General features: G+C 32.5%; 3 protein-coding genes across 3 annotated transcripts; 1 reads left to right on the forward strand and 2 right to left on the reverse strand.

Annotated features, from left to right (window-relative positions):
• Positions 1–172: 172 nt before the first annotated feature.
• On the forward strand, positions 173–1,342 carry LOC114325227 (transmembrane emp24 domain-containing protein eca). Its single transcript, XM_028273225.2, has 3 exons — positions 173–399; positions 615–982; positions 1,143–1,342. Exons 1-3 carry the CDS (start codon positions 261–263, stop codon positions 1,290–1,292), a joined length of 657 nt encoding a protein of 218 aa, XP_028129026.1. The 5' UTR covers positions 173–260; the 3' UTR covers positions 1,293–1,342.
• Positions 1,343–2,821: 1,479 nt separating this feature from the next.
• Positions 2,822–6,224, reverse strand: LOC114325228 (UDP-N-acetylglucosamine transferase subunit ALG13 homolog). Its single transcript, XM_028273227.2, has one exon. It carries the CDS (start codon positions 5,868–5,870, stop codon positions 5,328–5,330), a length of 543 nt encoding a protein of 180 aa, XP_028129028.2. The 5' UTR covers positions 5,871–6,224; the 3' UTR covers positions 2,822–5,327.
• Positions 6,225–8,685: 2,461 nt separating this feature from the next.
• LOC114325226 (60S ribosomal protein L5) lies at positions 8,686–16,558 on the reverse strand. Its single transcript, XM_028273224.2, has 6 exons — positions 16,521–16,558; positions 16,207–16,372; positions 15,792–16,042; positions 15,553–15,726; positions 9,937–10,213; positions 8,686–8,932 (listed from the first exon to the last, which is right to left on the reverse strand). Exons 2-6 carry the CDS (start codon positions 16,207–16,209, stop codon positions 8,744–8,746), a joined length of 894 nt encoding a protein of 297 aa, XP_028129025.1. The 5' UTR covers positions 16,210–16,372; positions 16,521–16,558; the 3' UTR covers positions 8,686–8,743.
• Positions 16,559–25,800: the final 9,242 nt, after the last annotated feature.

The raw sequence follows: 25,800 nt of genomic DNA on the forward strand, positions 1-25,800 counted from the left end.
AATATAGGTTATTTAAATATAATGGTAGGTGTTTTATTGTTTTAATTAATCCATTCAAAAATTAGATATCATTTAATACTTATTTTTCCTATCTAATCGCTGTGGCTGATGATTACATAGAAGCAGTCAAGGGTTCTGACAGTTAGCGCTTTAAAAAAGAAGTGCTTGTCAACGTCCAGTCCTTACGTCACATACGTCATTTTCTTAGGTGTACTTGGGTGACGTGTAGTGAAAAATAGAAAATAAGAAAAATAGTCAAAATGGGCAAAAGTGTACCATATTTCTCAATAGCAATATTTTTTATTCTCTTTGAAATCTCTTCGGCTTTATATTTCCATATTGGAGAAACTGAACGAAAATGTTTTATAGAAGAAATTCCAGATGAGACTAATGTCATAGGTAAAAAAATAATCCACTGCATTTTATTTTTCTAATTTTCCAGAGCAGATTTCAATTTTTTTATCAACTTATTGTGGCTCAGCTGTGAAAATTGGCTAGCTCTTTTAGGCAGTCTTATTTCTAAGTATGTAGCTCAAGTGTTTATATTTATTAGAATATCATTAGTACCTAAAGCATATGCAAAACAAAATATAATATTTGTTAATTGTTTTTAGTAAATTACAAGGTGGAACTGTACGATCCAAGAAGTGGAGGTTTCATGCCTTCTTCTACTGGTATTGGTATGCATGTGGAAGTCAGAGATCCTGATGATAAAATCATATTATCAAGAGTATACAGTGCAGAGGGCAAAATCTCCTTTACTTCCCATTTACCTGGTGAGCATGTCATTTGTATGTTCTCTAACAGCACAGCTTGGTTTAGTGGATCTCAACTAAGAGTTCACTTGGATATACAAGTTGGTGAACATGCCATTAATTACGGAGAAATCGTACAAAGGGAAAAACTTTCTGAATTACAATTAAGGGTCAGGCAGTTGATTGATCAAGTGGAACAGATCACAAAGGAACAAAATTACCAAAGGGTAAGGAATTTCACCCATTCTTGGACACAACTGCACATGCAGACACAAAGGAAAATTAGTGTCTGCATATGAAGATGTGTCCACAAATGTGTTAATTGTAGTAAATATAGTAATTATATGAATTACCATATGTTTACTAATGATTTTCTTTTCTGTTTAGTACCGTGAGGAGAGATTCAGACACACTAGCGAAAGTACAAACTCAAGAGTTCTTTGGTGGTCAATCACCCAAACTGCTGTGCTTCTAGTTATGGGAACCTGGCAAATGAGACACTTAAAAACCTTCTTCGAAGCCAAGAAACTTGTTTAAATTCTTAATTTCTTTGTTATTATTTTATTTAAATAAATTTTTTATAGAAATTTGTGTTATTATAGAAATAATAATCTAACGGATGTAGATACTTATTATAGGTCTAATATAGGTTCAGAGTTCAGACCACTTCTTGGTAGCTGCAAAAAACTAGAAAAGTACCAAAAGTAGCTTGAAAATGAACTCACAATAGAGGGAATTTTACAGTTAGCAAGTAGTGGGATTTAGCATGTAGAAGAACAATTAAGAAAGCAGCAAATGACATCTTAGAACCAGAATAACCCACTCCACACAACACAATGATTGGTTGGGTAGGTGATGAATGTGAAGATATCACTAAAAGAAAAAATTAAGCAAGAAGAACACAGGATAAGAAGTAAATGTATTAAAGAACTTCAGAAGGAGGAAAACATGTGCATTGAAGGAAAAAGCGGACCTTGGAAAACCAGATTATGCAAGAGCATCGATTGTTAAAGGGACAAAATGAAACTACAAAGTTCTAAATAAGATAAGAAAAGAATTTAAAGCATGGCTGAGGATGTGTAGGGGTAAAAACAGACATATAGTTAGTACCAGTGACACAGTACAAACTAGATGAGTCAAGTGCTTTTAAGAACTACTTGGTACCAAAGTAGGAAATGATGAGTCACCCCAAAGACCAAAAAATAACACCCTCCTTCAATATATGACCTCCTAGATCCTATAAAATAAAACCTCCTTCAATATTGGAAGTGAGAGATACAATCACATGCTTCAAAAATAACAAGTCCCCAGGAGTCAACTGTATCCCTACAGAGCTCATCAAACATGGGGTAACAGCATTGTTATACAGTAGAGCGTCGATAATCCAAACCCTGGTAAACCGAACGATCTCTGATCAGAACGCAAAAAAAAAAATATAAAATTAAAAAATATGATCACGGACCGAATTTTTGGATTTAACCCTCCGTTACTCGCACACGGTGTGGGAGACTGGGCCTGTAAATAAATTCCTGTAACTCTGCTTGTAGTGGGGATTTTGAATGGCTACTTCGTATACCTCTTCAGTGGTCAATCAACTGTGGGTAAAGTCAGTTCGCAGTGTAAAAAATAGTACTGTCTTTTTGTTATTACGCAACACGGTCCGTACACCGTGTGCGAGTATTTGTGCACCAATTTTTGTGTTTGGATCACACATCGATATTTTTAATTAGTAAGGTAATTTAAGATCTTTTCCTTATTTTCAATGTTTATAGATTAGTTTATTTATATTTATATATATAAATATATAACTTACCCAGAACCATCAGAATGAGGTTTAGGGAGATATGTGGTTTACCAACAGAACAAGTACCAGTCGTAACACCAGGAACTTCAGATCGCTGTGCTGTTTGTGATTGGAAGAAAAATAGAAAAACAAAGTTTTACTGCCAAATATGCTCAAAATATCTGTGTTTGGAACACCATTGTTCCATTGAATGTGACACCATTGTGTATTTCATGTTTTAAAAACGTTAATTAATTTTTATAACTTTTTTTGTTACTACAATTACTCTTTATTTTTAATTTTTTTGTGTATTGAATTAAGATCTAAAGTTCTTAGTAAACAAATTTAACCATATTCAATTTTTTTTCACTTCCAAAGTTTTTGTATATACATATAAATGGATAACAATGAAAATTATTAAATTTTTGATTAAAGTAATATAATGTGAACACAAACGCATATCTACAAAATTATATGATCATATATTCATTAAATAATTTAATCGTACACAATTTTGCAAAAAAAAATAATTTTAAAACACTGCTGACCCATATTTTTGGACCCGGTCTCCTGCACCGTGTGCGAGTATCCGATCACAAAAAGTTGACGCGAGTAACGAAAGGTTAATGACAATATGGGCAAAATATGACCGCGGATTTTTGTTTTATTTATGCAGAAAAACATACAATATATTTGTTTATTATGCAGGTGTTTTATTCCTTGTAACTAAAACGTATGTACATAATATATGTACTATGTTTATGAGCTTTGTATGTAGAGAGAGAGACATACTTTATTGATACAATGTACCAAAAGGCCATCGACCGAAGTCTTTCAGCCAATTTACACAAATAATAAACATTAATACAGTATATGTTTTTTGTTATAATTAATACAAGACAATAATTAAAAAAAAAATATTTGTATGTGGCGGTAATCACAATATCACTGACAATTAGTTACAATACAGATGATGATTTAAATAGAGTTGTTTATTGTCTTGATGTGTAGCTTTGTATGTATTTTGAACATATCGTCGGTATACTACGAAAACCAGGTAAATGTTGAAATACCGAAATCAAGAAAAAACGTTTTTAAAGTTTAGTGCTTTATTTTGAATTAAGCGGATCATTTGTGTTATGATATTCGATATGCTAGTGAAAGATGCATATATCAGAAATAATATTCTATCATTAGTTTGAAAAAGTTAAGAGACCTAGCTGATTAAACCTAAGTTTAAGATCCAGGTGCAATCACTTACCTGGTTTTACCTGTAAATCAAAATAAATCACACTGTATTAAAGATCACCTTTTTACTGAATATGGTAGATATACAGCAGTAGAAATATATTATTGTCCGACAAATATAAATGTGCGCTTAGTTGGTTTTACATGCAACAGAACTTTGATTTTTTATGGAATTAAGTAGCGATATATTGTTTTATTTGAAAATGAAAAGTTGGTTAGGTGTAACTTATTTGTTTATTACACAAATTATCTGCTGAATGGTAAGTTGTATCATTTATGGAGTTTTACCTGTATGTAGAGCATAAAAAGCTGAGAATTTTGGTATACTTAACTCAACATTTTAAAATTTGTCATTTATCTGGTTTTCGCAGTATACCGACGATATGTTTGATAATCCGAACAATTTGATAATCCGAACTACCCCTGTACCAATTAGTTCGGATTATCGACGCTCTACTGTACAGCATAATGGTCAAAATTTGGGAAGAACAAATGCCAAAGGAATCTTCTTCTTCAAGTGCCATCTCCACAACAGAGGTCGGCAATCATAATAGCTATTTGGACTTTGGAGACGGCTGCTCTGAAAAGTTCATTTGATGTTCATTCATACCATTCTCTCAGGTTGCTCAGCCACGATATTCTGCATCTCCCTATGCTTTTTTTCCTGGAATCTTTCCCTGCATAATGATTGGAGCAAATTGTATCTCTCTCCACGTGTAATATGTCTAAGATATTCCAATTTTCTGGTTTTGATTGTATTTAAGACTTCCATTTCTTTATTCATCTTTCTCAGAACCTCTTTGTTTGTGACATGTTCTGTCCATGATATTTTCGCCAAAGGAATAGTGTACTGTCATTTTATAGCCCCTGAACAAAAAGGGAGATTTGTTGAAATGTTAAATAAAAATGGAATGAACAAATAATGTTATTTTGGACTAAACCAACAGAAATTTAAACCAAATGAACAATATGTTATAGAACACTCATACTACCAGTGCTGACATTTGGGCCAGAAACATGAACCATTTGCTTGTCTTTGAAAGGAAGATACTAAGAAGAATCATTGGCACAATCTGTGAGAATGGTATTTGGAGAAGTCAATATAACTTCGAATTTTATTAGAGGTATAAAGAAATATTAAATGGGAGAGATGTAATATCTTCCACAAAAATATATGGACTGGACATAATGTGTCAAGAGCAAATGAAAATTGCTCACCCAGATGGACTCTATTAGTGGTACCAGTAGGAAATAGAAGTAGAGGTAAACTAAGATTGATGTGGACGAGGAAGATTGGCAATGATTAGTGATGAACAGAAACAACTGTGGAAGGTTGAGGTATAAAACCATTTAGAATAATATGTAGAGAACAAAATCAACTGTTGACAAAGAGACTAAACTATTATGAAAAAATTGGTAAATTTTAGTGCTAGGAATCTAGGATGCAATGCTGATGACAATTCCTTGTTTAATTCAAACAAACTGCATGTCCAAATACAGCATTGTGAATTTCTTACATTAAATTTAATAAAACTATCATGTTAAGCAAATCCCATACTTTTATTTAAATAAGTTGAAAATAAAGTTCTATCAGCAACCCCATATGGTTTTAAATCCGAAAAGTTTTTGTTTAACATCTCATTGAGTGTATCACAAGTACAATAATATAAGTAGCCACTATCTTGAAGCTGCCCTGCTAATTCTCTTTGATGATTATCCATTAAGTCTTCGTTAACTACAACTAACAGATGTTTTCCTTTCTTGAGCACTTCCAAACAAGTCCCTGCACCTGCATGACTAATTACCAAATCACTCTTTACTATTTCTGGTTCGAAATCTTCGAAGTATGAATCATATTTGATTACCAACTTGTCTTGGATTTCTATAATAAGAGACGTTCCTTCTTGCTTTATTGTGTGGGGTAAATCAATAACTGGTGGTTTGATGGCATCTTTTCCAGTTTGAATTTGAATATAATCATACCCTAAAGATATAAAAGAACGAATTACTTGCTCGTTAGTAATTGTATTAATTAGTTTTGGGAATTTTGTTGTTCCTACAGTTACAAATATTCTCTTTTTCATCTTATCTTTATCACAACAATCACAGTATTTTTTTTATCTTACTCAGTTCCAATGATGACCACAGTACATGACAGAATTGTACTGTGATGATGACTCAGTTCACATTTTTAGGTTATACACATCAACTTCTTCTTTGTAGTTTATTGCCATCCCTCCGCCCTCCAGCTGCTTTCGTATTTGGCCAGCTCTACACAGGAACTTCATGGGACACATTTTCAAATGATGTATTTTCACTCTCACTTGGAATTTGCTGCCGCATTTTTGCATTTATACAAAAATGCATCCACAAAATATTTTCTGTAAAACCGATCACTTGCTTTTCTCGTTTCCTGTGGGAGCAGAGGCGGATCCAGGGTGAGAGCGATCCCCCCTCAAACCAAGTGATTTATTTTTTAAAATTACATAATATATTAAACTTTATGCTAATCGGTCCTCTCTCTTAACTATGCTGGATACGCCGCGGTGGCGGGGCATTTTTTTACTTTCCTAATATTCCGGCTTGGTTTTTGTGACTATTTGCTATTTAATTCTCATTTTGCTTGTTTCCATTTTTGAACTTATACTACTTTAGACGCGATTGAGAGTAAAATTTCATAATACTGTGCGCATGCGTACACATACAGTATGCCGTTTAGGTGCTGAATCTTTCAAGTTATGTATAAATAATATATCAGTGCAACAAAAGGTGTGAAAAGAATATATTAGCGTTTTTAGTAAATGTATTATTTATTATAATTTTTGTGTCTTTGGATTTGTCTTCCTCGAGAATAAGATATTTTATAATAATAGTAAGTATATTTAAAGTAATTTTGTATTAAATTTGTCAGTATGTATCAGAAATCTTGTAACCTGTCAAAGCGAAACGGATATAGCTCAGTGGTCGAGCGTGTGATCGGAGATCAAGAGGTCCCGGGTTCAAATCCCGGACGATTCATATTTATTTTTTTGTATCGTTTTAATAAAATTTTTTTAAAAGTGGTAGGTAAAGAAAGTTAGTTTAATATTTAAATAAAATACAAATAACATGTTAAGTATATTAATTTCGTTGAAATCATAATAATAGAAGTATAACTTCTTACGTGCGTACTAAGTACACACGCATTTTTTTTCCTTTTGTATTTGTTTTTCATCTGTTCTGATTTTTATACATAGGTACTCGTTTCTTCTCTTCTTTTGCATTCTTCTTCATTAAACACTTTTTTAACTTGGGGAAAGATGGAACTGCATTGACGACCAGTAAAAAACTAAGAAACGTGAGTAATGGATTTCAGTGAAATGGAACTAGTGGAAGAATACTCAAACATCGAAACACTAGACCAGCAGTTCTCAAGCTGTGGTACATATTACATATTTGCGGTGGTACGCAAAAACACAGCCAAAATCAGCATTACTATTTAATTATAGTTAATGAGATTACCTCACTTGGGTGGTACCAAAAAACTCAAAAAAGGTTGAGAAACTAGACAAAATACCAATTTTAAAAAAATGTTACTTCAACAGAAGATGTAAGTAATAGAAGAAAAGACAAGTAACTAGAAGAGGTTTGTGAAGAAGCAAATTAATGTTAATGGCAAACTTAGCTTCAGCATCACAAATATCACCAGTACAAAATTCGGACAAAATAACATGGTTTTTTCCAGACCGAAAAGAATGCAACCAGATGGATCGTGTAGTTATGTATTTCAAAAAAATGGCTAATATTTATTTTACGGATATACCATTTTTATAAAAACAATGTCAACCTTTACAAATACAAGATATCTGATCATACTGCGGGCAAACACTTATTCACACCACAAGCTAAATGAAATAAACAGAAAACATAGTGAAAAAAAGGTGGAATCTAACTGGAACACCAAAACAAGCGTAATAGAGGCAACAGAGGAACAATAGAACAAAGGCAAAAGAATAATATACAGATTCGTAAAACTTTTTTAGAGATGTATAGGAAAAATTTAGATTCCTGTTGGGTTGAATGTAAGATCTCTATAATACCAGACACCTATTGTGTTTGCCCACATCATTTTTATGAGAATAACATTAATTTTTTCCATATTTATTTGCAGTGTGAAAATTTAAGAAGCTATTTTGAAAAAGCTATTCTGTTTATAGAAATAGAAACAGACTGTTTGACTTGTACACACTTCTATATAAATCAAAACAGGAACTGGTGTATGTTTTCAAAGACTGATAGTGTGTAAATAAATTTATTAAAATCAGCTGTGTACTTTCAGCATTTTTAATGCCATCATCAGAGCGATAGTCTTATAATGGAAACTACCTCAAATGAAGAGAAAACTTTGAACAAACACATTCTCATATTAAAAATTAACCCAGGGATCTAACCACTGGTCAGGGTAAAAACCCTTAAATGTATAAAATATTCACATGTATTTTAAAAAATGGCTACCATTTTTACAATCAGTAACAGCGGTTGATTGTAAAAATGGTAGCCATTTTAATACATTAAATGTGAATATTTTATACATTTAAGGGTTTTTACCCTGACCAGTGGTTAGATCCCTGGGTTAATTTTTAATATGAGAATGTGTTTGTTCAAAGTTTTCTCTTCATTTGAGGTAGTTACAATTATAAGATGATAGCTCTGATGATGGCATTAAAAATGCTGAAAGTACTTAATGATTTTAATAAATTTATTTACACACTATCAGTCTTTGAAAACATACACCAGCTCTCGTTTGGATTTATTCTGTTTATATATGTTTTGATTTACATTAGTCTTAATATACACCAAACTTTTTGTAAACTTTTAACCCAGTGCAATAATGAAGGAATACTATGAAAAAAAAAGTCAGAGTGTTATTTTAATTTATTCGTGTATTTTACTACACAATATTAAATTTAAGAACATTTTAAGATTCTTGATCTTGGAGTTTGGCCAAGTAGGACTTCTTTTTCTGTGCAACACGGTCCTTGCGTTCAGCCAAAGTAAGCTTCCTACGGTTCCATCTCTTTGCAGGTGCTGGAGCCTTTTCAGCCTTCTTTTCTAATTCAGGATTTGCACGAATGGCAGCATGGGCATTCTTGTACATATTTTCAATCTAAAACAAGCAAATTACAACAAACTAATTTAATTTTACAATCGTGAATGAAGCGACAGCAAATTTAACACCTTGGTTGCGTTATGAGATAAATATACCTCATATTGCACTAACGGTGGGCTGAGTCGTAAAGCATAGTGGCAAAGGTTCACTAGGGGACATGTATGTAAGTTTCTAAATATCTCTAAACGCGGCCAAGGTGTTAGGTAGAAGTTATACTGAAGATCTCAAGATTTTAAGGGAAATGTACCATGTTTTACATTAATTGTAGCAAAAGTGCTAAATTAAGAACAAAACATGAAATAATTACTGTAGTCCAATTGCGACACAGCTATCTTATTTAACTACAGAAAGCAGTAATTAAAATTGGACGTACAGACAACAACAAAAGTCAAGTAAGCAAGAAAGTCAAGTAAACAGAAGAGAATTATTAGACTTATCTTCAATATTCCTTTTGGGCATACTTGTAAGCAAGTTTTCATTAATAACAATATCTTACCGTTGCCTTCCATATATATCTTGAAATCCATATTGTATATTAAGCATAATTTACATTCATTCAAGAGAAATTCTGATTTACATGCATACTCAACTAGGAATGCCAATCAGTTTGTTACTGTTGGTCACAAACTATCCAAATTTGAGAAGTCCACAGATTATGTGGGGGTCAGGCTATATAATCATCTTCCAAATGAAGTTAGATCTTTGCATCCGGTGAAATTCAAAAGAATTGTGAAAAGTATACTATGTAAACATGCATTCTACAGTGTAGAAGGATACTTAGCAACTAGATTGCTGTTATGAGTTCTGTCTAATATTAATAATTTTCATATTTATCAATGTACATTATGTTAAATCTAAAATTTAAGTGTATGTATAGGTATTTGATTATGTGTCTGTGACTATATTGTGTTGTATATCTGACGTGTATATCCATCTTTATGATGGCAGCTGTAAAGCTATACCAATAAAGTATTCTATTCTATTCTATTCAAGTGAATTACCTGGTCAGCATTAATTCCCAGCTTAATGTATTGACTGAATTGCCTCTTGAATGCCTCTGGGTCTTCCTCCTCCAGTGATTTCATATAATCAGCAACATGGATGCCAAAAATGTGATTCCTGTGGACTTCAGCATTGAAGCTTTTGGATTCGCTGTCAAAACCAGGGAATCTTTTTGTAGAGTGGGGAATGTTTAAGCCTCCATCGACAGCTCCTTTCATGGCTCCAAAGACACGGGCGCCAGTACTGGTACGGTTTAAACCTGTGTCCAAGTAACACCTGAAATGAAGAGGCTTCAGTCAAGTTTGCTAGCAATAAATAAAGTTTGTTAAAATTTTTTGAGATAACAGACGAGAGCAGTTCTGCCTTAACTAAAAAGGAGCAAATAAATTTTTAAAGATTTTTTGTCTCCAACAGGGAGAAGTCATTTGTATGCATGTGTTAAATTTTACAATAGTCTACCATCTCATATACAACAGGAAACAAACTATAAAGCTTCTAAAAGAACGGTTTTTCAACACCTAGTTAACATTGAGCCCTATATTGTGGGCGAGTTCCTGGCCTACATTCTTGATCAGCAAATGTAATTTGTACTGTTTGTATATTTTAATCTGTGATTAATAATGTCATGGTATTTGCTCAATGTTAAAAATTTTTCTCTTGAGCACAAGAAATAGGCAAATAATACAGAATATATAAGTTGCAATATCTGAAATAAGATATGAAATTCGAAGATTGATAATACAGGGAAAAAGAGGAGACGAGTATGGGAAGAAAAAGACATGTCACAGTTTTAGACTTTAACCCTCGCAGGACCAACCTTTTAGTAGAAACAGTGAGGACCAAGGAGGGTCAATAAATGTCCACACATAAATTAATCAAAAACGTGCTTCTTTATTTAAACCAGCGGTTCTCAATCTTTTTGAGTCATGTACCACCAAAAACTTTTATTATTTTTGGTACCACCTAAAATACCTATCTAGCTAGGTGATCTAATTAACTATAATATTGGTGCTGATTTTGGTTGTTTTTGAGTTTTGTGTACCACCTGAAATAATGATATGTACCACCAGTGGAACATGTACCACAGATTGAGAACCACTGATTTAAACTAATTTAAAAATAACACTTTTGTAATATTATTCCTAGATGTTAATGGAACAGTGAAAAGATATGAATTTATAATTTATGAGTCTTCGGCTTCAGTGGAATTGGCATCATCGTAGGATACTGAAACATTTTTGACTTCTTGCTGTGCTTACCACATAAATAATTGCATTTTGAACAAACTATGGCTGCTTTGCCCATTTATTGGCCTTTTATTTTAGATTTTGCTAATTTTACACATGAATGATATCGTCCCTTTCCATTTTGGGATGGTGCTGAAGGTATTCAAGGGGATTATTTATAGTCCACTGTCAAGTTTTTATAAAAGTATGAGGAAATGAATTAAAATATAGAAATGCTAATTATGCCTAATACTAAATAGGGCAGTAGTACGCCGACAACTACTAATTATTTGAGATTTTTAGGAACAAAAATATTTAGAAAATCGGATTTAATGCAATGTTATGGATACTTTTTAACCCCTGCTTGGTCCTTCTAGGGTTAAGGGACAGATTTAATCGCAGTTCAATAAAAGTCTTCAGAGTAATGGTAGATGAGTGAAGATAGTGATGATAGCCAGCCTCTGATTGGGAGATCATACACTTGGAAGACCCAGACATAGCAAATGTATAGAGAGCAAAAATAGAAGTTACAAATAAGGACAGAAAACATAGAAGAACCAGCTATAGATGAAAACATGAGATACTTCAATGCAGAAATCAGTTGGAATAGTGGGTAAAAGCAGGGAAGAAAAATGCAGCATATCAAAAAACTATTGAAGCAGATTGTACATGGAGAAAAAAAAATATAGCTGCGTCAGAAGAAAAGCATCAACTTAAAGGGGGGAGGGGGTATAGTATTTTTGATTATTTTTTTCGATTTTTTTTATTGGCTTATTCGATTGTAAATATTTTCAAGAGTATACCATTAAAATTTCAAGTTAACTGAGCAAAATTGACGGAGATATGGATATATACAGAAAATTTCTTAGTACTATTGACAAAACTACATTTTTTTTAAAACGTGTTTTCGAAAAACAAGTTTTTTTTGAGGCGGTGTACATCATAACTCAAAAAGTAATGCACCAATCTTTCTGAAATTTTGCACACTTCTATTTTAGACATTTTGCTGGGTAGTGACGTCGAGTTTTTGCTTATTTTAACATTTGTTTTTTTTTTTCGATTTTTTCACTTTAAAGTTAACGATGAATTTAAAAATCAAGATAATCATAAAAACTCGACATCACTACCTCAAGAAACTCTTAAACTAAAATAATCTTTTTGGTTTATATGTTTAAAAATTATTCTGTCCGAAGATATAGTGTACACCACAAATCATCTTCTTTTTTGGATAGTGTACACCACAAATCATCTTTTTTGGATTGTCTACTTAAAAATGACGCCACTGCTTCATTGTTTAATATTTTTCAATAAAAATTTAACTGAATCATTTTCAAGTGTTGTTCTTTGAGGTTTAGTCCATTCTTTAACGGTAAAATATTGCAAAATCTCTAAATTTTAAAGAACCGCTTGGATTGACATGAAATTTGGCATACACATAGCTAACAAGTCAAAGAAAAAAAGTGATATTGTGCCGATATGTGCTTTTGCCCTGGGGTGGTTTACACCCCCTCTTGGGGGTGAAAAAATATTCGTCCAAAAAGTCAGGAAATGGATAAACTGGCTAATTATAAGTAACTTTTGTTCTATAGAGTTTTCTCTTTTTCAACAAAATAACCACGCTTTTAGACGGGTTTTCGCAAATAACTCAAATAGTAAGTATTTTGTCGAAAAAATATTCTTAGCAAAAATATAGCTTGTAACAAATTTAAAAAAATGGTGTATATATCACGTCTCTACACCTAGTAGAAGCAGAGTTATAGCAAATGAAAAATAGGTTCGTATTCGTCAAATTCCAAATGGAATACTTTAACGTAAAATACGTAAAATGGAGATTTTTGGTATCTCTAACAATTTTTAGGTTATTTTGAAAAAAAGCATATTTATCAAAAATTAAATTTTTAAAAATTTTACTATGAAACCAAATTTTTTCAAAAATAAGCACTTTGAATCAATAAAACTTACAGATCATATCGCCTAGTGAGAACAATAGTGGCGAAACTCGAAAATTAACGTTTTTGAGTTAAGTCCATCAATCGACATCTAAATATGCCCTCTTTTATGTGCAATATCGGCTAACAATTATTTAATTTCCTTATTACTAGAGGGCGCCTACAAGTCTTTATGGTATTGTGAAATTGTCAAGTATTTTGATGCATTAACGACAAAAGCACACCAAACTTTATATCAATACTGGCGAATCTGTAATTAGGCAGTGCCTACATGTATTTGAAATATTAGATATTTTATTAAAGATAGTAGTACAATGTGCAATAGTGGCGAATGAGCACTTTTGTCTGTGTGGTCATTTTTGCTTGTTTTTTTTTATAAAACTTCTTACAGAGAAACTCAGTTTCAATCGTTCTTAGGTACTTAGAAATAGCAAATCAAGAAAGCGTCTATCCACTTTGGATAAGTATTGTTTAATTCCACACTATCGAGAACCAATATTCATTTCTAAAAAGAAGTCTTACAAAATAAATCAATTCCTTCTACCCACAATAATTTCTTTAGTAGTTTGAAATACGAAACATACGTGAGTGAAATGATGAATTTAATTTTACTATTCATAGTTCTTTTGCTTACTTTTTATCTTTAATCATGTTTATCGTCTTCATAATTATTACTTAAGATCTTATTTTGTTATTTTTCTATTGTAATTTAGTTTCATTTTGCGCATAACTGGTGTGTACAATAAAATATTTTATTTGATGCGTTTAATTTATTTTTAAAAGTAAATTTTTTAATTATTTAAAACAGAAACTAAACTGTTGTAGTATAGTAGTATTAAAGTAGAGAGGCGAAACATCAAATTAAACATCTTCGATAATGCAATAATGGCGTAACGCAGAAAAAAAATCAAAAATAAATACAATATCCATCTTTTCTTCAAATAAAATTACTTCTACTAATTGGTTTACATATCTAGAAAGCACATTATTAGAAAATTTTTGCAAAATGATTACCTAGAAGTCAGTTATACTGTTTAGCAGTTTCATCAAAACTTCAAATACGATTATCTCTAAATGTTCCATTTTGAAGTTTCGTCACTAATGTTCTCACCAGGCGATATAAAGACAATATAAGTAAAATAATTTTTGGAGCGGTAACGATTAATTTTATTTAAGTTGCTAATTTAGGGGGTGGTCTTCCCTATTTTTTTTTTGCAAAAACAAAAGGGACCAACTTTATTTCGAGCGTAACTTGCTTAAATTTAATGCTAGAAACTTTTTGTAAAAACAGAAATAATGCTTTTTTTTAAATACTTTGTAATTAAATACAATATTAAAAAAAACGAGCCTGTAGCGCCATTAAGAAGAACAAAAAAATACACTTTCTTTAAATAAACTTTTTTATCCAATGCCTAGATTTTGTGTCATTTTGGAACTACTAATGAAATAAAAAATTTTAGTAGTTCCAAAATGACACAAAATGTAGGATCAGATAAAAAGTTTTTGAAGAAAGTGTATTTTTTAGTTCTTCTTAATGGCGGTACAGGCTCGTTTTTTTAATATTGTATTTAATTAGAGTAATTTCCACATATTAATATATTTTTCAAATTGGGCTCTGTACCGTCATTCTTTATTATATTACGAATACGTGTGCCAAATATCTCGAAAAAATATTCAAAATTGCAGCCACAATCTTGGAACGCGTTTTCGCTACCTGTTGATCGCTACTGTTTCCTCTTTAAGATATCCTTTTACCCATTTAATTTAACCCCACCACTTTCAAGGGAAAACGTTTTAAAATTATGCAAAAAAAGGCAGAATTAACTATACCCCCCCTTAAGGAGAGGGGTATGGCCAGAAACAAAATGTTCTGAATGTTTCTAACCTAAATCAATACAAAATACATTTTACATATCAATATCTATATATAAATATAACTTACACTACCAGATCACATTTTCAATAGATTCAAATTAGTTTGATCATATGTGAATTGACAAATATAAAGCCAGACTTGAATGTTGAGTGTTCACTTAGGCAACAGTGCGCAATTTACCCAAGCAAGCACCAATCCAAGATCTGACAGCGCCCCCAGTGTCTTAACTTCGGAGATCTTACGGGATCCGGTGTTTAACAACTGAGGTAAACCGTTGCCTATAATAATGTTACGAAAAGAATGTTTTGTCCTAAAAGCAAAATCCTTTATTGACATAATGTTCATATTAATATATTTAAAGCCGTACCAGCTATCTAAGATAACCATTAATGTTCAGCCTAGTTTTGGGGTGCTATTGTTTAAGATGTGGAATTCCATAAACAAGGGACCTACCTTTTTAAATGAAATGATTCCTTATTTATGCAATAGAACTTAGCTGAATATTAAGAGTCTCTTAGATATCTGGTATGGGTATATGTATACACATTTTCAAAATAGTTTTACCTGAATGCTCCTGGTCCTTGTTCAGCAGCTTCAACATTGTATTCGTCCCCAGTAACATCAGTGGTGCCACTGTATAAATTGTCAAGTCCCAATTTTTTGAGGAGCCTTCTGGCCAAAAGTAAACCAGTGGCATAGGCAGCAGCATAGTTGGTAAGACCAGTTTTGATTCCATATCTTGAATACAAAGATTAAATAAGTTAGAACTATAAAATATTCGAAACCAATTAAGTTATACTAACCTGGGCAATTCATGGGAGTAAGCAGCACATACAATCTTGTCTCCCTCAATACGGGAGTAAGCAATCTGACAAGTAATGTTCCTGTTGGAGATACGTACGATCAAACGGTACTTGGGAGTGTTGTATTTGTTCTTGTCTTGAACAATCAATCGTTTACGGGCATAGTAATCAGTTTTTCCTTGCCTACGCCTCTTGAATTTAACCTGGAACCTCTTGAAGTACTGTTTGTTCTTCACAACCTTTACGAAAGCCTAGAACATAAAAATTTCTTGTAAACTACAATCGATGGAACATGTCAGTATAAAAATCTTATAACATCCAACGTATATAAATAATGAAACAAATATTAATAACATATTTCCAAAGAGAATTATGTGCTGTATTATTTTTGAGATGTATTTTGTTTGGTACTTACCATGTTTTAAATGTATGTACAAATTTTATTCGTAACCTACGGTTCAACCTCCACCGCGGTTCACAAGAAAAAGATAGAATTGTCAATGTCAACTTCTCGCAAGCGCAATCTCTGATACAGGTACAGCAACTTTTCAGGTTAACCAACATTTAATTCCTAACAATACCTAAGTTGAAAATTATATTCAAAAATTGAAATTTTAGAGTACTATTATTATTATAATTTACACAATAGTATATTTAAGGAATTATTATTAAATACCAGAAAATTATATTATTTAAAAATCTAAATAGTTTCTTACAGAAAAAATGTACCTCATATGAAGGGGATAAAAATAGATTTGTCTATTATACCAAGTTTATTTTTTTTAGAAGCTAGATAAAATCGCTCCAAGCGTATGTTTTTAAAACAATAATCCAAATTATTTAAAGGTGTAAATTTTACTGTAAACAAAATATTTCAGTATGGAACTAGCTCTAAATGGAAAATTTGTTTTTTTCTTTTCTTCTCTTTATTTTTACTTGTATATTTCCTCTGTCACCATTCAGTTCTTCTTAAATTTATATATGGGATTTCTGTAATGTCGCATGTTTCTTGCGCTGCTTTTATTATGCTTTTTTCAGATTTTCCCATTGTTCCTCTATATTTGTGTTCCTTAAAGTAACTTCCTTTCTCTGTCTTTTAACAGAGGTTATCTAATTTTCTTGATAGATTTTTCTATATCTTTCTTCTTTTAGTTTATAGCTTTTTTATTTTTTTCAGTACCTTTCTTCTCCACTTTTCTTCATTTTCAGTCTCATGATTACTGTATAAGTAGGAAGTAGGTAGTGGTCGCTTCCAAATCTCTGCCTCTTCTTTGTGTCATGTACAGTGTACCTACTCTATGCCTTTTATCAGCGCTCACCAGAAAAAATCTCTTATTGATTTTTCGGTTCTCTTTTTTGCTATATACACTTGTATATTGTGTATGTACCTATTTATGTTTAAATTTCGTGTTTGTTATGACCAGCCTGTTTTCTCGACGTATACAGTGTACCTATCTATATTACCATAAGTAGATATATACCTAGACTCTATTTCGTTTTTCAATAATTTTATTTTCACTGTTAATAGTATGTACTAATTAGTATTCCCCTTCGTTGACAAAATTTTCTTCTACAATACCTTTTATCCTACGCCTGGTGCGACTTGCGACTATATTAGTCCCATTCTTTTTTCCCCTCCCTTTTGTGTCTACTTCTAACCAAAATGGCCAGTAGGTATCCTTTGTGTAATTTCTTGTATACTTGAAAATTCTACGCCACTGGCGGAATTGCTATTTTAGTGCAATTTTTTGATTCTCCAATACTTTCTACGTAAAAAGCATACTCTTCATTCGTAACGATAAAGCCATTAGTTTTTGAGATATTTGAAGCTAAAAACGAAGGAGCATAATACATTAATCAAAATAAGTGTGCCTTTTCATTTTTAACTTCAAATATCTCGAAAACTTATGACTTTATCGTTACGAATGAAGAGTATATTATGTGTATAGAAAGTATTGGAAAATCTAAAAATTATGCTAAAATATCAGTTTCATCAGTGGCGTAGAATTTGGGAAGGGTCAACCATTCACGTTCCCCTGTCATGCGCCTCTGGTATTAACCACAAACGGTTATTTAACATAATTTAGTAGGGTGTACAGTACCTACACTTTCTGCCAAGTATTATAAGGATGTCAAAGAGTTTTATAGTACCGGGCACACATAGTTCTTAAAGTTTTAAATAAAAAATAAATTATTTAAAAAAATATACTTTAAAATAATTTGACATATCCGTGTGATACTTAACAGAAAGTGTAGGCGATGTACACTCTACTAAATTATGTTAAATAATCTTTTCTGGCTACTACCAGAGGCGTACGACAGGGGAAAGTGAATGGTTGACCCATCCCAAATTCTACGCCACTGATGAAACTGATATTTTAGCATAATTTTTAGATTCTCCAGTACTTTCTATGCAAATAATACACTCTTCATTCGTAACGATAAAGTCATTAGTTTTCGAGGTATTTGAAGTTAAAAATTAAAAAGCATACTTATTTTGATTAATGTATTATGCTCCTTCGTTTTTAGCTTCAAATATCTCGAAAACTAATGGCTATATCGTTACGGATGAAGAGTATGCTTTTACATAGAAAGTATTGGAGAATAAAAAAATCGCACTAAAATAGCAATTCCGCCAGTGGCGTAGAATTTGGGAAGTGTCAACCATTCACGTTCCCCCGTCGTACGCCTCTGGTAGTAGCCAGAAACGTTTGTTTAATATAATTTAGTAGATTGTACAATACCAGCACCACTTACCAAATTTCGTGTTGTTACCCCATGCCTGTCAGAAAATATTCAAAAATAAATAAAATAAAAGTTTAACTTTAACACCCTGTATGTATTTAGGTTATTATCAACTTTTGTACTAAGGTAAGTTAGCATAAATCGACTTATTTTAAGCTCAGGAATCTAAAGTTAAGCTATGGCCCATTCTTTACCAAACACCCTGTATACAGGGTGTCTGCGTAACTTGGAACCATATGGGAAAATGTTTTAATATCAATTTTACGAAAAAAGTTATTCTTCATAAAGTGCTCTGCATAGTCTAAAACCTAAGGTGCAATCATCAGGTATCAAATTTTATCAATAATATACGAGGTATTATGTCCAAAAACATGAATTTCGCTCAGGAGTAAAGTGCCCTTATATTGCACAATATCGAAAATTGTTATTAAGAAAAGTCTTCTAATTGAAAAAAAAATTGAAAAATTTTCCTCAAATTACGGATACCCAACATCATTTACATTTAAGATAACTCCGTTAATATTATTTTGCGAAAAAAGTTATTCTTTATAAAAATGTCTGAATAGTCAAAAAACTAAGATGCAATCATAAGATATCATTTGTTTTTCAATTCTATACGAGGTTTTTTTTATGTAATTATGTTTATTTACAATCTACATCATTAAAAGAGTATTAAGTAAATGTGTTCCATGTTTTTGGGCATGAAGAAGAGACTTCCAATGATGTCTCATCTTATTCTATTTACGTTAAAGTTTTAAAATAGGTCCTGAGGCCAGGTTCTATCTAGTCTCCTTGTGACAGGACCATTATGGAATAATTCCCTTACTAACTCATTGTCATGGTGAATGGTATCTACGCTCGCTTTGTGATTCCGAGGCTCGATGGATTTCTTCTCTGATGAAAGGTATATTTAAGTCTTCGTGAACTGTTTGATTAGTTACATACCATGGTGCATCCACTATTGATCTTAGAACCTTAGACTGAAATCTTTGGATGATATTCAGAGATGTTAACTTTGCACAGCCCCAGAAGTGTAGTCCGTAGTACCAAATAGGTTTGAGTATTTGCTTTGTACAGAAGAATTTTGTTTTGGATGTTGAGTTTTAATCTGCGTCCAAGGAGCCAATACATTTGCCGAAATTTTAAGTCTAGTTGTCTTCTTTTAGTCTGTATATGTTTTTTCCAAGTAAGACGTTGGTCAAGGTGGAGGCCAAGGTATTTAGCGTCTGTTACTGTTGGTATTCGTAAATTTTCCATTCTTACAGGTGGGCATGTGTTGTGGCGGTTTGTAAACGTGATTTGAGATGATTTTGTTTTATTTACTTTTGTTCGCCATTTTGTGTACCATTCACTGAGTATGTCCAGATGATGTTGCATGCAGGTCTTGTGAGGCTTGTATGTGATCTTCATTTACCGCTAGTATTGCTACGTCATCAGCAAAGGAAGTGATCGTAGTATTATTATGAGACTTTGGTATACCGGCTGTGTAGAGTGAGAAAAGCAGCGGCCCGAGAACACTACCTTGCGGAACTCCGGAGTTAATAGGACAGAGGCTGGATTGTTGGTCTTTGAATTTTACTGAGAAATATCTATTTGATAAGTAGGATTTGATTAGGAGGAAATAGTTACTAGATAGTGCTAATTTTACTTTGTAAAGCAGACCTCTGTGCCAAACTTTGTCAAACGCTTGTGAGATATCTAGGAATACAGCGTTGCAGTATTTCTTGTCTTCGAGAGTTTTTGATATTTCATTTACTATTCGATGGACTTGTTGTGTAGTAGAGTGATTTTCCCGAAAACCAAACTGATGTTCTGGTAGTAATGTTAGGAATTCATGATCTGCGTATATTCTTTGTAGCAGCAATCTTTCAAAAACTTTACTGACGATTGGGAGTAGGCTGATGGGTCGATAAGATGTTACTTCATTGTGCGTTTTGCCTGGCTTAAGGATCATTCATTATGATTTCTGCAAATTTCCATATTTTTGGAAAGTGTGATAAACTTATCATGCGATTAAATATTACTGTTAGCATAATAATGGCCTTACGAGGAAGTTGTTTTAGTACTTGTGCCGAGATTAAGTCATAACCTGGAGCTTTTCGTGAGTTGAGTTTGGTTATTTCTTTCTTGACTTCTATAGGAGTAAAACTTTTGATTGGAAGGGACATTTGACATGCTGCGCTAATTAGTTCTTCCACTTCTTCATCAGGGTCTGGTGGCTCGGTTTGAAATACACTCGTAAGATGTTCAGCAAAGACGTCCGCTTTTTCTTTGTTGGAACGAGCCCATTCACCATTTGGTTTATGGAGGGGAGGAATAGTTGTGTATGGTTTTTTGAGTTTCTTAGTCGCTTTCCATAGCGTCTGATCATTTGCTGTAAGGTTTGTAATGTAATGTTCGAAGGTTTCGTTGTTTGCAGCTTTGATGGCTACTCCAAGTTGTCTACGTAGTCTATTGTATATATGTTGATCTATGTTGTTTCCAGATCTTTGCCAGTTTCTTCTCGCACGACGTTTTTCAGCAATGAGTTGCCGAATGTGTAGGGGAACATTTGTTGTATGTGTCGGTCTGCGTTCAGTTCGTGGTGTAGATTGCCATGCCGCTTCTTGCACAAGGGTGGTGAAATATTGAGCTGCTGTATCTATCTCGTCTGAAGATTTGATTCGCAAATTAAGATTAATGTTTTCTTCTAGGTAGTATTGAAAATCTGCCCAGTTGGTGTTTTTTGATGCTAGTCGAGGAGGGTGTGTGTTGTTTATAACTGTGGTACTCTTGTTCATAATAACTGGTGTATGATCAGATGAGAGGTCATAGCTGGATTCTATTAGACAGTTGTTTCTGGATTCTCCTTTGCTTATGTAAAAGTCTAGCACATCTGGAAGTTTTCTGGGGTCACTTGGCCAGTAAGTAGGGATTCCGTTGGTGTGGCAATCATAGTTGTTGTCGGTCATTGCTTTTAAAAGGTTACGACCTTTTGTTGTTATGAGTCTTGAGCCCCAATGTGTGTGTTTCGCATTCCAATCTCCCCCGGCTAGATTGTGGAGATTGCATGACGAGGTGGGCTGTAGATTGCACATATGTTAAAGTGCCATGGCGTTGCATTGACTTGAACAATTGCTGCTTGAATTTTTTCTGTTGTATATTTTGGCAATTCATGATGTGATATACAGCTTCGTATGATTATGGCCGAGCCACCATGAGCTGTACCATCGGGGTGAGGTGTACTGTATATGTAGTATAGAGCGGAATATTGAACGCAGTTAGATCAGTAAAGTGGGTTTCTGAAACAAGTAGTACATCGATTTTATTCTGGTTAAAGAAAGTGATTACTTCCTGCTTATGGTTTAGCAGGCCATTAGCGTTCCATGTGGCAATTCTAAGTATGTTTAACATTAACAATTCCTTCGGTTAATGACTTGTGTGAGTAAGTTTAATATCATACTATTTTGACTCATGAGTTGTGAGAACATGTTTTTGAACTCGTTAAGGAATGTTATTAGTTGTAGTTCTATGTTAGTTTTAGGTTCTTGGTCGTGGTTGATTTGATGTATTTTTTGATGTATAATTCTATACGAGGTATATCAAAAATATGAATTTCGCCCAAAAGTAAAATACCTTTATAGTTCACAATATTTCAAATAGAAGGGTGCCATTGCATATTGAAACGTAGTTTTTAATTCCGAACAACTTTTTATAATAACAAATTTCAATATTGTGAAAAATAAAGGTACTTTACTCTTCATTGAAATTCATATTTTTTCACATACCTCGTATAAAATTGACAAAATTTAATAAATTATAATTTTATTTTGGTTACGAGAATATGAAAAACTTTTTATAAAGGATAACTTTTTTCGTAAAATTAATAATAACGGAGCTATCATAAATAAAAATGATGTTGGGTGTCGTGATTTGAGGAAAATTTTGAAGAAAAAATTTTTTAATTAAAAGAGTGCAAATGCAGGTTATAACATAATTTTGAATTACAAACAACTTTTCTCAATGACAATTTTCGATATTGTGAAATATAAAGGACTTTACTCTTGAGCGAAATTCATATTTTTTGACATAACTCGTATACCATTGATAAAATGTTATATCTGATGATTTCTTCTTAGGTTTTAGACTATGCAGAGCATTTTATAAAGAATAACTTTTTTTCGTAAAATTGATATTAAAAAAGTTTCTCATATGGTTCCAAGTTACGCAGACACACTGTATATTAATATTTCTACTTTTTAACTTATCATTTCCTCAATCAGTTTTGCCTTCTTTCCCTATTACTACTTCTCATGTTTCATGTTTCCAATTTATTCTCTCCTTTCCATCCTCTCCATATCCTGTCTTTTGTATTCTTCTCTTTATCTCTTTTCATTCTTATTTGTTTTTTTATTTAGTGATTTTAAATTCTTGTACCTATTTTCACGTTGTTCATCATTGTATTTGATTCCTCTCCTTTATTTACTTTCAGTTACTTGCGTAATTTTTCCAAGGTTTATTCCGATTTGGACCATTTTTTCATTACTGTACTCCTATCTCCATTTCTTGTTTCCATTTATCTCTATCTTCATTCCTATCTTCGTAGAGTTACCTTTATCTTTTTCATCCTTTGCCATTTTTCTGATCTTTGTCTGTCCCCGCCTTCTTTCTTTATTAAAGTAGACTCTATGCAAATTTTTTGTCCTTGTATATAGGTATTTTGGTTTGTTTTTCTTCTTAAACCTTGTCTTCCCTATCCTTTATTTTAGCTAGGTACCTATATACAGGGTGTCCCGAAAAGATTGGTAATAAATTATACCACAGATTCTGGGGTCAAAAATAGGTTGAATGAACCTCATTTACCTATATACAATATAGTACACACAAAAAAAGTTACAGCCTTTTAAAGTTACAAAATGAAAATCGATTTTTTTTCATATATCGAAAACTCTTAGAGATTTTTTATTGAAAATGGACATGTAGAATACTTATGGCAGCAACATCTTAAAAAAAAATTAAAGTGAAATTTGTGTACCCCATAAAAATTTTATGGGGTTTTTGTTCCTTTAAACCCCCCAAAATTTTTTGGGTCTTTTGTGTACGTTCCAATTAAATTATTATTGTGGCACCATTACGTAAATACAATGTTTTTAAAACTTTTTGCCTCGTAGTGCTTTTTCGATAAGCTAGTGTTTATCGACATATTTTGAATATTTGTCTAATCCACCACATATTTGTATATGGTTAACTACGGTTATAGAGACCTGTTAATAATCTGAAAATGTATTTATAATTTACATTTTTAGGTATATTTTGAAAAAGAAGCCACATCTCGACAAAGGGTGGCTTATCAAAAAAAGACTGAGGCAAAAAAGTTTTAAAACCACTGTGTTTAACTAATGGTACCACAATAAAAGTTTAATTGGAATGTACACAAACATTTGGGGATTTTAAAGGAACAAACCCCCATACATTTTTTATGTAAATATATTAAAAAAGAAGCCGCATTTCGATAAAAACTGGCATATCGAAAAAATACTAAGAGGCAAAAAAGTTTTAAAAACGTTGTGTTTAACTAATGGTAGGTACCACAATAATGAATTAATTGGAATGTGCACAAAAGTTGGGGGGGGGGGGGGTTTAAGGGAACAAAACCCCCTTAAAATTTTTATGGGGTGGACCAACTTCACTATAATTTTGTTTTAAGATGTTCCTGCCATCAGAATGATACACGTCCATTTTTAATAAAAAATCTCTAATAGTTTTCGATATATTGAAAAAAATCGATTTTCATTTTGTAACTTCAAAGGGCTGTAACTTTTTTCATGACCACATTTGTGCTAAAGTAAGTTAGGTTTAGTCGAACTATTTTTGACCCCAGAATACGTGGTATAATTTATTACCAATCTTTTCGGGACACCCTGTATAATAATTTTTTCTCCAACTCCTCTCAGTTTGACCTACGACAGCTCCAGACTTGTTTCAATAAATTTCTCCAGTGTCTCTTTGACCGATTGAGTAGCGCTCCATAGCGCTTAGGTCTAGGTCCTCTGGTACTGTATTGTTCCTCCGTTTATCTTTCTCTAGCCGTTCTATTGTTTTATTTACCGTTTTGTTGATTATAAGATAGCTGGCGGAAAAATACAGGAATAAAGGAATAAACGCTCATATAGTAAGTATTGTCGAAGCGAAGATCGGTGGAATATGCGCATTTTATCAATGAAATTCGATATTTTTAAGATATTCCAGAAGCCGCTATAGATAAAATGTTTTAACGACCTATTCATCATTCAGAATAACTCAACGGATATTAGTACAGTTAAAATAATTAAGACGATAACCGGACAACATTGATTTAATGAATAAAATTTAGTTTTTTTTACTTTAATGACAAAAAAAGCAAGCTCATTAGCAGAACCCAATTAAAAATTATTTTGCACATCATATTTGAAACATTATTTGGTTGAAAAATCTCATTTTTGTTGCCAAAAAAATATATTAATTTGTTTGGACTAAATTACAGTTGTGCTTATCTTAAAAAGGATATGTTACTATCAACATTCGCACAGTGTTGCCAAACTGAATTTTGTTATTTTGGGTGTAAATTTTTTCCACGGATCTCCGAGGGTACTATACCTATTCATTGATCTTGAGAAAGCATATGATACAGTTCCTCGAGAGATTCTGTGGTGGGCACTCAATAAGAAAGGAGTACTAATTATTGAGAATAATTAAAGATAGTGAGAAACATGTATGAGGGAGTAACAACTAATGTTAGGACAGGTATGGGAGAGATTGATAATTTTCAAGTAAAAGTAGAGTTACATCAGGACTCGGTGCTTTGGAATGTTCTTATTGAATAAGGATACTTTTATCGTCAAACTTCATTTCTTGTGACACGAAATAAAATGTGTGACATGGTAAAACAGATTTACCTACCATGTTCAATGACACATCAGATTTTTTATGGAGTCCTGGGAAACAATATAATGATGTCCTCCCGTTTGAGGTTCATTAATGCCACGTCCATCATCGTAGTCTTAGTAAGAGATGAGGCCATGTTATGGATTCAAGTAAATAATTGACATTTTCTACCGATATTATCCTAAAAAATACAAAAGTGTGTCAAAATAACCACAATTTTTTAAGTATACCAGTACAATCCTGCCTTTTAAATTTTTTACCTACACACTTTCTTTAGATAAGTCCACTAAAACATCAACTAAATTCTATCTAATCGAGGAATTCTCATAAACATAAAGAAAAAATCCGATAAGTTTGCCCG

The sequence above is a fragment of the Diabrotica virgifera genome, chromosome 7 (genome assembly GCF_917563875.1).
Source record: "Diabrotica virgifera virgifera chromosome 7, PGI_DIABVI_V3a".
Lineage (NCBI taxonomy): Eukaryota > Metazoa > Arthropoda > Insecta > Coleoptera > Chrysomelidae > Diabrotica > Diabrotica virgifera.